Genomic DNA, 18,167 nt, shown 5'->3' on the forward strand with positions numbered 1-18,167 from the left:
GGTCGTGATTATTTTTAAAAGGACGCAAATCTCCCGTATTGCTATTCCACATTCCTTCTCTTCTGTAAACTAAAACGTTAATGGACGAAAATGATTTAAAGTAGCAAATTGATAAAAAATAAATAAATGAAACAACCCGAAATTAAAAAACAAAAACGTCTAGGTTGAGCAAACGCAATGAGAGTCTGCCGGGTTAGATCTAGTGGGGAAAAAAAGAAACGTTTATTACTTATTCATAGTTAATATATTACTCCATACTGCGTTTGAACCTGAGATATAGCCTGTTGGACAAACCGTATCACCAATATCCGCGTACACCATTCACCGAAGTGTAAGGTGTGAAGTGTGAGATATTTTATTGTTAATGAATACAGCGACAGTGTGGGGATTACAAATACAAATTCAAGACTTTCATTATCAGGGCAAGTTGATAACGCGATCACGTGATAAGAATCACGCATAATGTGAATGGGCTCCCTTAGGAAAATCAATTTAATTCATATTGAAAACAAATATTTATGAGCAATATTAATGAAATCAAAATTCTAAATTAATTAACACAAAGTTATTTGCAACATAAATTACAAAAATACATTTAATACAGATCTTCCTTTTGTTTAAAGTTTTAGTCGGTTTTCCCGAATACCCTTTGTGGGCCTCATTCGTCGCCATTTTCTAGGATAATGATAGCTTGGTAGAGAGACGCAGAGAATGATGCTGCAGAGTTTTGAGACTTAACTTGGTATTCTCAGGCGGTCTTCCTCATTTTCCCTAAATTGGTGAGTAAATAGTAATGTATTGCGATATGTATTATGCTATTGGACATGCAGCTACCGTTCAAACTGATAGGCAGTGATGGGATAATTGTTCGGATGATGTCGTCCAAATTGTTTTGACAGTCATTCAAAATCTTGTTTAAAACGAAGACATCCTTCAACGGCGATGTTAAACAGATCTGGATGTAATAATGATATAGAAATAAAGCTGTTGCAGGATTGCGTTATGTGAATAAATTAAATGAAATCGAATATGCAATGCATAATGTGTTTTATGTAGTGATCATTGTTTTGCAACGTTAGCATCCAAATCCACATAAAGATTACTTTTTATTTGGGACAGTATTTTCTTATGTCTGCATCATGTGAATTTATTGAAAGCAATGGTGTTTTGTATTCATTACAAATTTTGCAGTGTTTTAGATTATATTGCTTCTGTTCCAAAAAATGAAATATGTGTGTTTAGCATAAATATTTCATTTAAAAAATACCTACACAGAAACTACATTTTCAATTTTTGTTCCATAAATATTTAAAGAATAACATTTTCATTTTGGTTGCATCAACAACTTAATCCATTTCATTCGGGTCTTGATAGACTCTTAATTCAATTTGCTGTAAGAAAACAATCTACACGTGTGAGTTTTTTGTAAAAGCAGATTCCAGACAGTACGGCCTTTTGTGTGTTTTCTCTACTGTCCTGATTTGAGACCATTTATTCGGATATTCTACATGTAGAATAATATGATGGTTTTATGAGTTTAATATAACACTTGCAATGCAATCTTTGTACGGCTAAAACTAACCATTGGTTATCCTTTTATTGCCCCCTAATAACCCCATCTATCAACAGTCAAGCATGAACCAGTTGTCTTTATTAACGCTTGATTGGTCATTGTCGGTTTTACTACTTATATGTACCCCGGGTACTCTTAAGTATACTAACATGTACCCCGGGAATGGTAAACATACTAAAACGTACCCAGGTATTTGAACCCTTAATCAGTTGTTGTCAGCTATTTTTTAAATAAATAATGTATCACATTTATGTCAATTTTCTGTTAAATTTCCTCTAAATTTCAAAACTCATACTAAAAAGCATGTTGATCAGATGCATTTTTTTTCTTTAAAGAGAAGTTTGTTTAAGATAAACAATATCATTTTACGGTAATCGGTAGCGCGTTTTACGTCATTGGATTTTTTGGCGGGAATACAACTTGGGTAGAGTCTAATATCGACCGGTTACGTTTAAGTATATTTACTGTACCCGGGGTACATGTAAGTATACTTAAAGAGTACCCAGGGTACATGTAAGTAGTACAAAGACCAATCAAGCTTTATTTACACATAATCAGCAATTTATCCGCAATAAGAGAATTTATCAGGCATTCACACGATGGTGTTTTCATGAAAGGAGTTACTTATTTGCTGTCCATAGAAGTATTGTATTGAAATAAAAGCCAAACACTTATGTTTTTTATGGCCCAATCAAGTCTAAAGGTTAAATTGTCCTGTGTATTTTACCCTGAAGTTAAAATACAAATGTATAATCATTCATAATAGTGATATGCTGATTAATTGAATACAGACAAGTACAAGTGGAGTTTGCATATAAATTTACATGCATTTTGTCTGATTTGTAGAAAATAGTTTGTATATGTTGCATATGATAATCTAAATGCACATTTATTTGACAATTGATGGAATAAATAGTGCTTGAAATAAGTATATCAGGTAACACAATTTACACATGTTCAATGTGATAACCCCTGTCACGATTGGACGCCAAATAGAGGCATACCACACATTTCACTGTATGACGTCATAGGCATGATGCTTCTTATTTTTTCAGAATACAATATTCCATAATTCCATCGATGTCATTTTACTGGTAGATAAATTGACACTACTAGAAACTCTGCGTCCGAAACTGGATTCACCAATACAAGCAAACTTCCAGAAATTTTGAGTATTTTGAAAACTTACATCGCAGAAGCAGGGAGTCAGAAGACCAAACGTTTCTAGTGTGTGGAGTAATCACAAAACCAAACATATAGTGTTTGTTAGCCCAACGTCAAGGAGTTATCACAACACCAAACATTTATAGTGTTTGTTAGCCCCCCCCCCTCCTCAAGTAGAGATGCCACCTCCAGACATGGATGTGATCAAGGAGGTACCTGGATACAAGGTCATACTGAAGGCAGTCCTCAAGAGTCAGATACAACAACTGGTGGGTACAAATTAACTGTTTTCATTTATGTTAATTCTTTACTGCTTAGATACTTGTTTTGAACACTTTGTAGTCCTTAAGAAAATTAAATTACTGGCACAACTGTTTTCATAAGCCACTCTCTGGAAGAAAGGGGCTTATTGCATGTTGGTAAAGGGCTGTCCAGGATCAGTGCTTTTTATGTCCCCCACTATAGTAGTGGGGGACATATTGTTTTTGCCCTGTCTGTCTGTTGGTCTGTCTGTCTGTTTGCGCCAACTTTAACATTTTGCAATAACTTTTGCTGTATTGAAGATAGCAACTTCATATTTGGCATGCATGTGTATCTCATGGAGCTGCACATTTTGAGTGGTGAAAGGTCAAGGTCAAGGTCATTCTTCACAAGGTCAAGGTCATCCTTCAAAGTCAAACGTCATATAGGGGGACATTGTGTTTCACAAACGCATCTTGTTCACACCATTTTTGGAATGGGTTCGGGTCCCATTTGATTTGGAAATATCACATTGTGTTGGCTAAAATTGGTTAATGAGTGTTGCTGTCTTTTTTTCTAACAAATACTTAAAATTAAGAATAAAAATGATATGCATACATTTATTCAGGTTATACTTATAGAGCTGGATTGGAGGTGAACTAAATTTTGAGATATATTAATTTTTTTGAAATCTTGCCGATATTTCATCCTTGAGTAGCGACCGTTGAGTCTGGTAGGAAAAAATCCCAACAAAATGTCCCAAAATAACATACTTATGGAAATAACGTCATTCGTTGTCTGCAGGTATTTAATGCCAAAAAGTGCTGTCGCTCATGCAAAGCATGCACTCCAATTGGCCAATATTGATTTTCCGATACAACGATGCTTAAGATGGGTAAAGAGATGCATTTTATTGACAGAGAATCATAAATAGGCTCTCAAAATATTCAGGGAAGTCAATATCGCTTTGATCATAAGAATGGCTACTTGCAGTTAATGAAAAATTACACTTATCAGTAAAATTCATGTGCCCTGGGGACTCTGAATTCTAAATTCAAGTGCCTATATGGAAAGCACTGATATCCGTACGATAGTCTACCTATAATATTGGTGTGGTATTATGGATGTGATATTCTGTATATGCTGTATATGTGATATTCTGTATGTGATATCTATGATTATGTGTGTGATATTCTGTATGCAGGGGGTTTTTTTTAGAAAAAGGGGAAGACGCTGGACGCTGGGTAAAAGGGGAAAATCGAGCGCGAAAGAGACATATTTGGGGAAAAAATAAAAACTGTTCATTTCAATGTCTATAACTCACCTACAGACTTCAGGAGTTTTTTATTTTAGAAAAAGAGGCATGTCTCTGACCTTTTTGTTCTTAAACACATGAACAAGTATGATATTAAAGTCAAAGTCCTAAATAAAGTTGCAGGGGTAGATCTTATAATGGGAAATGTTTTCAACTGGGGCCGGGGAACGATGTCAATATTGTGATTTCAATTTCATGATGAATGGGTTAACGATCTAGATATGCTACAGTATTGGAAGGGAAAGGTGCGGCAGCTGCCGATTGTCTACTTTCACTTTCACAATAATCCGACAGTATTAATCGATGTTGATTACATGTACCTCCGAATCCTGCTTGGTTTCAACGGTTTTTGATGATTCATTCTAAAAAAATGCGTCAACGCAATTAATATTTTCCGAGTCCGAACGTTTTATTTTGTTCGTGTATGAACGCCAATTGTGAGACTTTTTCTGTTTTAACGTTTATATTTTGGCTTTCACATAACCCGGATGAAAATTCGACTGGTTTCCAGTAATTAATTGACGAAACACCCTTCTCGCGCAAGACCGGAATCCAGTAAAATAGTCACATGATTAATACAATTAGTTGCCCGGTTTCCATGACGTAATTTCAGAGCTATATATAGAATCACTGGGATTCCCAGATTTGAGTGTTCGTCGGGAGAGAGAGAGAGCGAGATCGTTGTACGTGGTACAAATTGGATAAGTGTCGACTTCACAAAAGAAAAAAAAACATTTCTTTGAGGGTAAAATATTATATTTTGGTGAAAAGTTATATTTTTGGAGGGGAAATGGTATTTTTAGGGGAAAAATTCTGGTAGGGGAAGACGCCGAATATCGGCGTCACTTTCTTAGTAAAAAAACCCCCTGGTATGTGATATCTATGTGGATATTCTGCAGGTGGAGCAGCTTGCTGAGCACACAGATGAGGAGTCGGTCATTCTCACGGCCAGTGTTGCAGACGGCACTCTCAGCCATCTTGGATCCGAGTCAGGAAAGTCGTACCTCGACGATCATGAGGATGTCAAGTCCTCATTCCTCGGATTCTGTCTCAAAAGTAAGTATTGGAATATAAAAGGCTGAGAGACACATGTCCAACAGTGATGGTAGCTAACTTTTTGGGAATTGAGAAAAAAATATCCATATTTGGCATTGGAGTGGGCCCACTATCGGACCCCTGAGATAGGCAAAAAAAGGCCTGTTATACTTGGAAATCAAGATGCAGCATTGAGTCTGGTTCTTGGAAAACTGGGTTTATTGCATTTGCGTAAAGTGTCGTCCAACAGGCTAAACAGGGACAACTCTTTCAGCTTTTATGGAAGCTTTCGTTTATAGTTAGTCCTTTCTAAACAAAGATCCAGTGCAGACAAAAAGTGTCATCCCAGATTAGCCTGTGGTGAAGAGATTTTGTTATTAATTTGTCAGTTTGAAGTTAAATATGTATTCTTAGACTGAAGAAGAAAACATATGGTATGTCAATTGCAATTGCAGGGCTCAATTTAAACTTTTTACCACAAGGACTTTTTTGTGTCTAAGATCAACTTATTTACCAACTCGCAAAAAGTCATTTAGCCAATCGAAGATATGAGTACCCATTTTCTGTTTGGGTAACTGGAAATACTAGCATAGAAATGTTTAATTGGCAATATGTAAATTGAAAAAAAGTTAAGTATTGAAAAATTACTTACCGTAAATCCATGAATATAATACGCCCTCGTGCATAATACGCACCCCCGAGTTTGGTAAAAATTTATCGGTAAAAATTGAAAATCCGAGTAAAATACGCACTAAAAAATCAGTGTCCGAAATCGGCCATTTCCGAAAAAATGTGTCAATATATTTTTGTGTTGTGAAAATAGCAAATCAATTTGGTGTTGTCAACTATCTGTTACCCCGGTATATTGATCAGGATGTGTTATAGTGCTGTTGTTATGACAGTTGCATAATAAATATCTCTGTCTATTGTTTATATTACCATTGATTGTTACCGATAACACACGGGCCCCTTGCTGACATCCGGGTCAAGCAGTCTGTCATAATTACAAAAGAAAGAAGCAGAGACGCTGTTTTTTGTTTTCACATTTAATTCAATTTGACAATATTCGGGAAGATAATAATTATAATAATAATAAAGTAATAAGAAGACAAAATGGTTACTTCCGTTTTTATAGTTGTCTAGATGAATTACTTTTTCTTTTTTCGAGTTACAAACTCGATACTTTAATATAACTTAAAATACAATTAAACCGCTTGTGTTTTTCATGATCTCTTTAATTGAAATACGCTGCTGTCATTAAGGCTAGTTTGGGAGTAAAAAACAAATTAATTAATTATCACCTTTCAATTTAATTCGGCAATCGGCAGACAGGTGTAAAAGACTCTATTAGCATCATAAAACTAATTATTTAATTACCACTCTTTACTTCAGATATGGTAAATATGCAGTAGAAAGATAAATAGTGGTCAGCTAAGAAATATTTATTTACGGGTATTGTCAGTTGTTTTTTTCACTTGCTAATCTCTTTATACGACTTAGCGTCCAGTCGTTATTTTGTAGGTAGACGACGATATTAACTGTGTATTCAAAGTATACAGTGTCTGCGCATGGATGACCCAATATTATCCGATAGCTCCTCCCGTTCTCACGTTTCATTCGACAACGTCATTTCATGTGTAAGCGAGCTCAATGTTGATTGGCCAGCTTCCATGCGCACTTCAATAACAATAAGGTCAAGCGATGTCTCATAATCGGGTACAGACCGGGTTTTGTTAACTGTTCCAATTGCGAACACTTTCATCAAAACAAAGAGACAAATATAGAAAACCAGTCCGATATAAATGGCGGATGTTTTCAATGAAATTTTACTAGATTTTCGCATTTTCGCAAATAAGATTTTTATTGAGCCAAATTCTCAATATTTTCACAAATGACTCAAATGGCAAACAACAGCGCGAACCCTGTTGCACCCCTTTGATGTAATGGTGTAGTTCAAAATGGCTGCCGCGAAGCGAATAACAGCGATTAAGTTGAAAATTTGCACAAGAAATTTTTTGTTCTGCTCTAAACTCGTATATTATTCGCACCCCCTACTTGAAGACAAAATCAGCAGGTAAAAAAGTGCGTATTATATTCAAATATTTACGGTAATGCAAATTTGTTTACCATACTTTACCATGTATTACGCGCAATTTTAAACCCCCAAATTTTAATTTAACAAGAAAGTGAGCATCTTAGATTGAAACAAAGATTTTCTGACTGCTTATTTTCGAAAAGTACATAGTGCTTTCTTTTTCTTCTCCATTTTTGCATAACAAAATCAGGTTCGCATTATTCATGGTTGCACGTCGTACATAGTAAATTATGTTAATCTGTGTTTGATTTCTTCAGAGCATCACATGAAGCAGCTGATGGAGAAGGACCGACAACAGCAGCAACAACTGGCTGCCCTGCAGGCCTCCGCCCAACTGTCCCAGCTACCCCCTCACCTCTCAATGATCCCAGGCAGGGACCGCCGGATGTATCCGGGACACATGGGGAGCCCACGGCATGCCAGCGTAAGGGCCGGCGTGAGGCATGAACCATATACGACGACACGACCTCGGCACTCCAGCCCTAGACACAACAGCCCACGACACTCCAGCCCTAGACAGAGCAGTCAGACTGCGGGCCAGGCGGTCGTGAAATCAGAACCAGTGGACATTGTTAACAATGATTCGAGTAATGGTGCTACTAAAGACAATGATTCACAAGAAACGTCAGTGAAAAGCTTAAAAGACCATGATGAAAACTCACCATCTGTGACTGATGAACAAGGTCGGGAAAATAATTCAGATAATTCAAACGACCAAGAAAGCTCTCGGACTAGTGGGGAAATACGAGACAAAGACCCCAATGTCAGTGTTAAGCTTGAAGAAGATGGTGAATCAAACTCTGAACTGGAAATAACTGGAGTGGAACCGGGTCAGGTACCGGCTGGTTCCCAAGACTCCTGGGATCCCAACGTTTCCATGGGTATGGCCTTCGACACAAGTGGCCTGGGGGATACGACGACCAACCTGAGCGCCGACCAGAGCTTCAGTAAGTGCATGATGTTTTTATTTTTATTGTTTGAGTCTCATCCTGAGAAAACTTGGCTTAAAACATGCGCAAAAAGTAAAGCAGTCCGCCAAGGCTAATAAGGGACGACAGTGTCCGCTTATTTGGAGTTTTTTGTGTATAGAAAGTCTCTTCTAATTGTAAATCAAGTTTAGGTGGAAACTGCACAGGCTAATCTAGGACGAAACTTAACGCACATGCATTTAGCGCAGTTTTCTCGGAATGAGGCTCGACTATAAACGCTGCAATCTCAGTTATCACTAGGGTTGAATGGTGCTAGGCAACGTTATATAGCCCAGTTTGGTGAAATATTATGGCCATATTGAACAATATTCTGATCAAGGTATGATTATATACAATCTAATTTCCCCCCCCCCCCCCCCCCCCCCCCCCCAAAAAAAAAAAATACATGTGGGCACTTATCTTACTTTTCAAAGTGCCAGTTGCATAACATAGTATTCACATTTATCTGTAACATAAAATGCACAATTTTTGTATGATTTTGCTGAGGTATCTCAAGACATGCTACAAGTATTACTATGCACAACTTTCCTATTTGAAAATGGCCTTGACACAGGCTGTAACACGTGTTGAAGACTGTCTGTTACCAGGAGCAACCAATCAGTGTCATGAAACATATGAAAAACAGCAGCTCTTCCTTCCTTGAAACTCACCCCAGTGTCATGAAACATATGAAACACAGCAGCTCTTCCGTCCTTGAAACTCACCCAGAGTAAGATGACTTTTCTCTTGAAGTCACTGGAGCAGAAAACACCTCGGCAGAGGAATGTACTGCAACATCATCCTTCTTCGGGGTGGATAGTTACCCGTCGCCCTCGGATACGACCTGTGACCTCTCCGGTGACCCCGGTGGCATGGACTGTGAGCCCCCCAGGCGGCGATTCAAGGCCGTGTCAGACCGCTCCTTGGAACAGCTGAAGCTGCCCAACACGGGCAAGACTACCGACCGGCAGACCAAGTGGGCTGTACGACTGCTCAAAGGTACGTCCCCGTGTAGTACAGGGCCTGTTTGCTTAAAATAGCTAGTTAAAGTAACAGTCTGTTAACTAAAGACCTAAAAAAGAATTATTATTGAAAAGCAATAATATTATCAGACATATACATGCAATGTTATTGAGAATAGCAATTGGTTTATAATTAATACATGTATTCAAGGATGAACAATGAAGTTACATAAATACATGTAACTAGATAACAAATTAAAGGCTGTTTGCTTAACTGACTGTTTTAGTTGTGAGCAATCAGACCCAGAGGTGGCATCAGTCACTGATTGCCGTTATGAGTGATTGTTTTAACTAGTTAGAAAAACCTACATGTTTTTATGCCCCCAGAGCGAATGATCAGGGGGTGTATTATTTTTGGCCTGTCTGTCTGTCATTGTATTTGTGTGTCGTTCCCAAAACTTTAACCTTGCTCATAAAATAAAAATTCTTGGCTCTATATTCTTTAAACTTCACATGTGTATGCATCTCATTGAGATCTACAATCAAACACGGTTTGAGGTCACTAGGTCAAAGGTCAAGGTAACTGTGACCTTTACATTCAAAACATAACCTTTTTTCTAAAATAGCCGCCATGCGGCTTAAAAGTGCAGAAGGGGCATTGTGTTTCACAAACATAGCTCTTGTTTATGTTTTAATTTGAGAAAACCAGACTTTAGGCATTTGGAAAAAAAACATCATTCCAGATTAGCCTGTGCAATCTGCACAGGCTAAACTGTGCAATCCACTCATTCTAACCTGTGCAATCCGCACTGGTTAATTAGGCAGGACACTTTTCTCTCAAAATTAATTTTTGTTCAGAAGAGACTTTCTTTTGGCAAAAAATTCCATTACAGATATGTGTTGTCCCTGATTAGCCTGTGCATGTATTGGACTATACTTTAACCCTTTCCACCATAAGAAGCAAAGTGAAAATGGCTTTTGCAACCAGCATAAAACCAGAGCAGCCTGCAAGTAACTCGCAGTCTGTTCAGGTTTTATGCTGTTTGCTGCTCATCAGTAACTAAGGGTTGGAAATTAAGCATTTAAAACTTGAATTTAGTAAGTAAGGTATTAACCCTTTACCACTTAAATACGTATTTTAACGCATTTGTGGTCCCTTAGAAAGTTACATTTAATTTAATACCTTTATTACTATATTCACGTTTAGAGGCTTCATTTCAAAACCTCAGATGCTGATAAGCTGCAAACAGCATCAAACCTGAACAGACTTCGAGTTACTCGCAGGCTGTTATGGCTTTATGCTGTTTGCACATAGCCATTTTCACTTTGCTTTTAAGTGGGAAAGGTTTAAATGAAATCTAACTTTTTAAGGGACTACAAATGCATCAAAATACATGTTTAAGTGGTAAAGGGTTAATTCATGTCCTGTATCCTGCTCTTTAAGATAAACCTCAGTAATATAACAAAGAAAACAATTTTTATACTCAATGACTCAATTGTTAAGTACATGTAAGCAAAAAAAACACCACCAACAATTTAACAATTTGTGTCAATGGGTGAAAGTTTTCCGGGTGTCTGGTGTGCCCCCAACGCCCCCTCTCCCCCTACCAGGGCTTAGCCCTGCACTGACCAGGGAGGGGGGGGGGGGGCATTGACGGCCCAATGGACCCCAAGCAAAATTTTTTTTTTTTTATACATTTTTAACTTTCACTAATGTGTGTCAAAATGACACAATTTTTCCCAATCCAAAGGGCACTGGTCTGATTCCTAAAATGGTGAGAAAATGGTGGTCAAGGACAAGAGCAGGGTCATGATTTTGTCTTTGCATGGCAATAATCATGTTATTTCAAGTGTATGGGCCCTGTTCTGTGAAAAGGGGTTTAATGCATGTGCGTAAAATGTCGTCCTAGATTAGCATGTGCAGTCCACACAGGCTAATTAGAAACGAAACTTTCGGCCTAAACTGGATTCTTGCTAAGAAGAGACTTTCTCTAAACGAAACATTTCATAAAAGCGGAAGTGTCATCCTTGATTAGCTTGTGCGGACTGCACATGCTAATCTAGGACAACATTTTACGCACATACATTAAACCCCCTTTTCACGGAGCACGGCTCTTATTAATTAATCACATGCTGCATAACCTTTTTAGTGACAGCAACATGTAGATTGGTCAATAATAAGTTAAATTCACAAATTAGTTCACAAATGTTATTGTATAAACCTCATTCTGGTAAAACAAGACTTAATATATGTGCAAAAAGTGTAGTCTCAGATAAGGCTGTGTAGTCTGCACAGGCTTATCAGGAACAACACTTTCCACCTAGACAGGATTTTTGTTAAGAAGAGACTTTCTCTAAATGATAAAATCCATAAAAGCGGAAAGTATCATCCCTGATAAGCCTGTGCAGACTACGAACTGCCCAGTCTTATTTTGAATGACACTTTACACACATGCATTAAGTTCATTTTCCCCCAGAATTTGGCATAATTAATCATATCTGTTATACATTATTATGTTAGTTACAGCAACATTTAATAAGACAATAATAACCTAATTCACAAATTATTTTACAAATTTAATTAGATCAGCATTTTGGTGTTTACTTTCCTATCAGTGTTATTAATGCCCTGTTTGTTCTCATTTTCCAGCCTGGATGTCAGAGACAGGGTACGAGAGCACCTGCTTCGAGACTCTGGACCCCAATCAGCTAGATCTGCTGCTCCAAAAGTTCTACGCCGCCCTGCAGACCAAGGACGGTAGTGACTACAGCAAGGCCGCCCTGACCGGGATACGGGCTGGCCTGCAGCGATATCTCACCTGCCCCCCACTTGCACGCAAACTGAACCTCATGAGGGACACAGAGTTCCTGCCCTCAAACCAGGTCCTCATGGGCCTGATTAAACTGTTGAAGAAGGAAGGCAAGAATGTTCAAATGAGGAAGGAACCGATTTCTGACGAGGACTTGACGCGGTTGTATGAAAGTGGAGTGTTCTCTAATGATACTCCATGTACCTTGCAGAATAAGGTGCTATACGACATTATGTGCTACTTTGGGATTAAAAGTCATGAGCCGCTGCAAGAGTTGAGGAAAGACTCTTTCATCATCGTGAAGAATCAGAAAGGCCAGCAGTATGTACGCATCACTGCACAGGAGCTGGATAGGCTTCATCTGAAGAAGGGGAAGGAACTGCGTATGTATGAGACGGGAGATGCGTTCTGTCCCGTTGAGTCGTTCCAGAAGTACCTGTCCAAGCTGCATCCCCAGGCAACCAACTTCCTCCAGAGGCCCATACATAAGTTTGCGCCTGGGAAGCAGGTCTGGTATGATCCCAAGCACTTGGGCATCAACTGTCTGGGGGGCTTTATGTCACGACTGTCACGGGAGGCTGGCCTGAGTCAGAGCTACAGCAATTATTGTGTGCGGGCACTGGGAGAGGAAATATGAACCAACACCAATGATAGGCTGTGTGCGGGCATTGGGAGAAGAAATATGAACCAACACCAGTGATAGAGATAGAATACAGCAATTACTGTGTGAGGGCATTCAAAGGTAGGTTGAGGAAATATGAACCTACACCAGTGATACTAAGGCTGTGTGCGGGCATTGGGAAAGGAAATATGAACCAACACCAGTGATAGGCTGTGTGTGGGCACTGGGAGAGGAAATATGAACCAACACCAGTGATAGGCTGTGTACGAGCATTGGGAGAGGACATATGAACCAACTCCAGTGATTGGCTGTGTGTGGGCATTGGGAGAGGAAAAATTAACCAACAGAATTGACATGGATAGAAAGTTACTTTTTTATCTAAGATTGCCAGATGGGGGAATATCTCTAGTACTTTGTTTGTTTTGGCCTAAGAGTAATTAGACCAGAACCAAGCACATGTCATAATTATCTTATGCTTATTTTACTTGAACAATATCAGACAAGGCTATAAATCTGCTGTCATGATTCAAGGCAGTATGCCCTTTGATGAGCTTCAATCTTCAAGCTAATTAAATGTGAGACTGGAAGACTGTTTCAAGCTTTTTAAAAACAAGCTAATTAAATGTGGGAAGACTGTTTCAAGCTTTTTAAAAACAAGCTGATTAAATGTGGGAAGACTGTTTTAAGTTTTTTTAAAACAAGCTAATTAAATGTGGGAAGACTGTTTCAAGCTTTTTAAAAACAAGCTGATTAAATGTGGGAAGACTGTTTTAAGCTTTTTAAAAACAAGCTTATTAAATGTGGGAAGACTGTTTTAAGCTTTTTTTATGTGTTTTTTTCAAGTTGGGGTCAACCTATTACCATATTTTGAAATGTACTTACCAGGACCTAAATCTACTTGTCTCAGGGAAATGGGCAACCAATAATGTCTATCCCTGTCTTCCCTGAGTAATTTATTTTTGGGCTAATCAAAAGTACCATTGAAGGCAGTTTCCCCAAACAAACTGTCCTCCATGTTCATACACATTGTTGATTTTTCTTATCCACTAGTATTTTGTAGGTGCTTCGATAAACATGAAATAAATTTCCAATTTGCACATATTTTGGAAATATGTGTTGTGAATGAAATTTGATATTAGATATATAAAAGTAATCAAATAAAAAGCAAAATAAACAACCACACACTTTTATGATAAAGGCACTTACAATAAGCTAGATCTTTCGCAATTTGTTGCGAACAAACTTTCATTTGCAAAGTATACATGTAGCTTGGAACGGCTAGGATAGGTGCCCCCTCAAAGATTTCTCGCTGGGCGGAGAACTGCCCCCTCACTGTTTTTTAATGGGCGGAGAACTGCCCCCTCACTGTTTTTTAATGGGCGGAGAACTGCCCCCTCACTGATTTTTAGTGGGCGGAGAACTGCCCTCCTCCTGGAAAATAGGGGGCGGAAAAGTGCCCTCCTGTCAGAATTGAAGACCCGGAGAAGTGCCCCCTAAATAAAGAAATTGCGCGGCGAGTAAAGTCGATATATAGATCGAGTATTACAATGACAAAAAACGCCAATAACTTTTTTGCTAATATGGTTAGAAAGTAAGCGAAATTTATGCAATTAATAAAAGATTTAAAACAGCAGATAATACCTGCCAAGGAAACGACGTCGCCATATTGATAATAACGTGATTTTCCCCTTTTTGCTATTAAAAAGTTATCGCGGCTGAGTTATTTGATATTTTTCCCGTCAGTAAAATAAACCATTAGTATGCAATTTATTACATCCTTATGCAAGCTGAAAACAATAATGTTTTTGTTTATTTTTTCCAACAACGGATTTCGACGGTTCAATATAACAAAACCGTATGCGGCTTTCTTTAAAGATAACAAGTGCTCAACAATTAAAGTCCGCCCAGTCTACCGATTAAAAGATTAAAAGATCGCGGTACTTATCGTTAATGGTAACACATTCGCAGCCTGCCTAATTAGCTGCAAATTAAAGCAACTGAAACTGATTTTGTTTTTGAAAATGCACGACACGCTTTGCTAAAAATGCAAACTGTTTTCCGTCAAATGTATAAAATGCAAATTACAAAAATCAGTTTCCATATATTCTAGCTCCAGATTTTGTTCTTTAAGCAAAGTATGTATGTATGTATGTAACATCAATAACATAAACAACAAATAAATAAATTGATTATAAACTTTTCTTCGCGCCTCTCCAGATACCGCTTGGAACATGCACTTGAAAAATGTTTAATCTTTTTTTGCCAATAACTGTAAAAATAAAATAGCGTTATGGCATGCACAAGTCAGTAAAACATAGGAGTGAAACATATTACAGGGATATGTTTACATCCAACTTGTCCAGTCCTTATAAGACCACATATAAAAAAAGTGCTATTTTAAGAAAATTCTTTAAAAACGTGCTATGGAACACTATTTGTTCAATATTTAATGTAATCAATTTTGCTGTAGCAAAGTGTTAGAAGCAATATTTTATATATGTTTAAATAAACTCCTGTATGTGCTTATAATTTACATATGAGATAGCCTTATATTGCATTCCGACCTTGTGGCGCTCTTAAGGTGACACTGGAGATATCTCAGACCTTTTTCAGCCATAACTATGGGTTTGTTAAACGGAATTCCTTTAATGCAAAATGGTAACAAAATTCCCAATTTGAAAAAAACACACTCCCTTTTTTATTATTTTTTCAAAAATTTGAATGATTACTTAACCTCTGGCTAAATTTTATTTCAATAAGTATTACATCTATAAGTTTACAATTGCATTTTCCTAAAATGGCCGTAAAATGCCTTTATCTACTAGAACCATTCATCCTCTGAGATTGCAGGTTTTCTTTTCTTTATGAAGTCACTGCAGCTTAAGATAACATTGCACAGCTGCATTTTATCAAACAGTTCCAAATATTCTGTAGAATTTGTAAAACACATATGCAATGCATGCAAAAAAGCTAAATATCTTCATTGCCATGTTCCCAAAAAGCTGCACTCTGTTTCATTAAGCAAGTGTCTTCTGTTGAATTTCAGCAGAGGTGTTTTTGTTGTTTTGTTATGAGTATGAATACTTAAGCCTTGCTGTGGAAAACAGGGCTTAATTCATTTGTGAAAAGTGTCATCCTAGATTAGCCTGTGCAATTTGCCCATGATTATCAGGGACAACACTTTTCGCTTTTATGTAATTGTTTTTTATTGGAAGTCTCTTCTAACAAAAATCAAGTTCCGTATGAAAGTGTGGCACATGTCAAGCCTGTGCTGACAGTACAGGCTAACCTGTGGCAAAACTTTATTCACATGCATTAAGACCTGATTTACCAGAACAAAGCTCCCTTAAATGTTCTGCTACTTGTGAGCAAAATAACATACTGATTCATAAAGTTCTCACTTTTCTTACTTTTGGTATTGAATTACAACTGATATTTTTAGAAAGTGTGGAACATGCTCGCAAACATTTTATTTTGTTCAAGGTTTATGGTATTCTATATTCTGCTGAAAGTTAGGTCTCTAAATTCAGTAAGATAGGTACATGTGTATGTATTATGAAATAAGTGTTCCATGCCATTAAAGTTGTCTCGAAGAAGCATATAACAAGTTTGCTGAAGTGACTTTTGTAATGAAGATCTTATAGTTCATATGTTTTTCCATATTTATTTTTTCTAAATAAATAATCAGTAGGTTAACATTAATTATGTGTACAAACAAATTCTCTTTTGATAATATGCAAAGCTGTAAATTTAGATCCTATGAATGGCAACATATCAAATATTAAAGGTATATCAACATATAATATTACAGGAGATTTTCTAAATGCTATTTGCATCTAGCAATTAATTTAACTTTGCAAGAAAATGTTTATTAGTGTGCCATATTCGCTCATTCAGTCTCTACAAACTGTTGCCATGGGAATCAGTACATGTACATGTATGCAATCATAATATAGTTTCATACCCCGAATGGCTCTGATTTATGATCAATTTTTTATGGTTGACATCAGGTAAGTTTTAGCTCCACGGAACACTGATAACTTTAGACTAGCAGCTTGTTCAAAGATAAGATTTTATTGCATAACATATTATACTTAATAACATTAGTAACTGTTAAATTAACTATATGTCTTTGTGTCAACATTTCATTATTTACATGTGTATTGCTAAAGAGTCACATAAAACATATATTGTTTGACCCCCATATATATGTCATTTGCCATTGTGCAGGGTGTAGTTTGGTGTTCAGTAGGGTCTTAAAACTACATGGAAAGACTAGGACTGGTGCTTTGATTGCCAAACCTCATCCATCTCAAACTATGAAATTTGATTGATCCAATTTCGACCTAACTTTGCTATGAACATTTCGGAAAGATTTACACTTGTATATAGCGAGGTTTAATGTTTGAATTATTTGGTAACTAGTCAAACTCTAAAATATTCTAAAATAATGTTGTGTGCTTATACATGCTGCTATGTATGATATTGTGGTGCTATTGTGTGTGCTAAGGGTTCACCCTCTATATATATGAGCCTTGTTCTGGGAAAACTGGGCCTAATGCATGTACATAAATTGTTGTCCCAGATTAGAATGTGCAGTCTGCAGAGGCTAATCAGGGACAAAACTTTTTGCTCCAACTGAATTTTCACAAAGAAAATACTTGCTTTAGGGAAAAATGCTCAATAACTTGGAAAGTGTAGTCCTAGATTAGCCTTTGTGAACTGCACTGGCTAACCTTTGACAACACTACACACATGATTTGTCTCCCCTGACAGTACACACATGATTTGTCTCTCCTGACAGTACACACAGGATTTGTCTCTCCAGACAGTTCACACATGATTTGTCTCTCCTGACAGTACACACATGATTTGTCTCCCCTGACCGGTTTTCTTAGAGAGAGGCTTGTATATAGTAGACATTGGGAACACTGTTCTTTTGTGAAGAAATTATTAAACTGTTATGAATCTAACTGTTTGAATCAGTTATTTAACACTTTCTATGATGCATACATCCTAGATGATTTGAATACTCAAGTGTGCTACTTGCAGACTTTGTAGATCAACAGATGTTTCAGAACAAGAAAGATGGAACAATCGAAGATGGAACATGGTCTAACCAACACACAGATGGTCCTCTTGCATCAAATTTTATTGGAAAAATAATTGCAGTGTACATGGCTGCAAAAATCATGTACTAATGGTGTCTAAAAAACTGTGTACCAGCAGTTTGCATGACTGCATAAATCATGTACTTGCAGTTTTGATAACTGCGAAAACCATTGATTCACAGTTTAGCTGCATAAACCTAGTGTCAATGGTGCACATTTTTAAGGACCTTTTGCTCTCTTTTTATTAGCTTGGCTGTTTTCGGAGAAACCCC

The 18,167-nt window shown here is 37.3% G+C and overlaps 1 protein-coding gene across 2 annotated transcripts; it reads left to right on the forward strand.

Moving 5' to 3' along the window:
* Positions 1-558: 558 nt before the first annotated feature.
* Positions 559-13,464, forward strand: LOC127837700 (uncharacterized). Of its 2 annotated transcripts, XM_052364976.1 has the most exons (6): positions 559-779; positions 2,629-3,006; positions 5,192-5,348; positions 7,680-8,369; positions 9,144-9,389; positions 12,003-13,464. In XM_052364976.1, exons 2-6 carry the CDS (start codon positions 2,917-2,919, stop codon positions 12,797-12,799), a joined length of 1,980 nt encoding a protein of 659 aa, XP_052220936.1. In that variant the 5' UTR covers positions 559-779; positions 2,629-2,916; the 3' UTR covers positions 12,800-13,464. The 2 variants fall into 2 exon arrangements, with proteins under 2 accessions (XP_052220936.1, XP_052220937.1); XM_052364977.1 differs by lacking the exon at positions 9,144-9,389 and having other exon boundaries at positions 563-779.
* Positions 13,465-18,167: the final 4,703 nt, after the last annotated feature.

The sequence above is a fragment of the Dreissena polymorpha genome, chromosome 7, assembly GCF_020536995.1.
Source record: "Dreissena polymorpha isolate Duluth1 chromosome 7, UMN_Dpol_1.0, whole genome shotgun sequence".
Taxonomy (NCBI): domain Eukaryota; kingdom Metazoa; phylum Mollusca; class Bivalvia; order Myida; family Dreissenidae; genus Dreissena; species Dreissena polymorpha.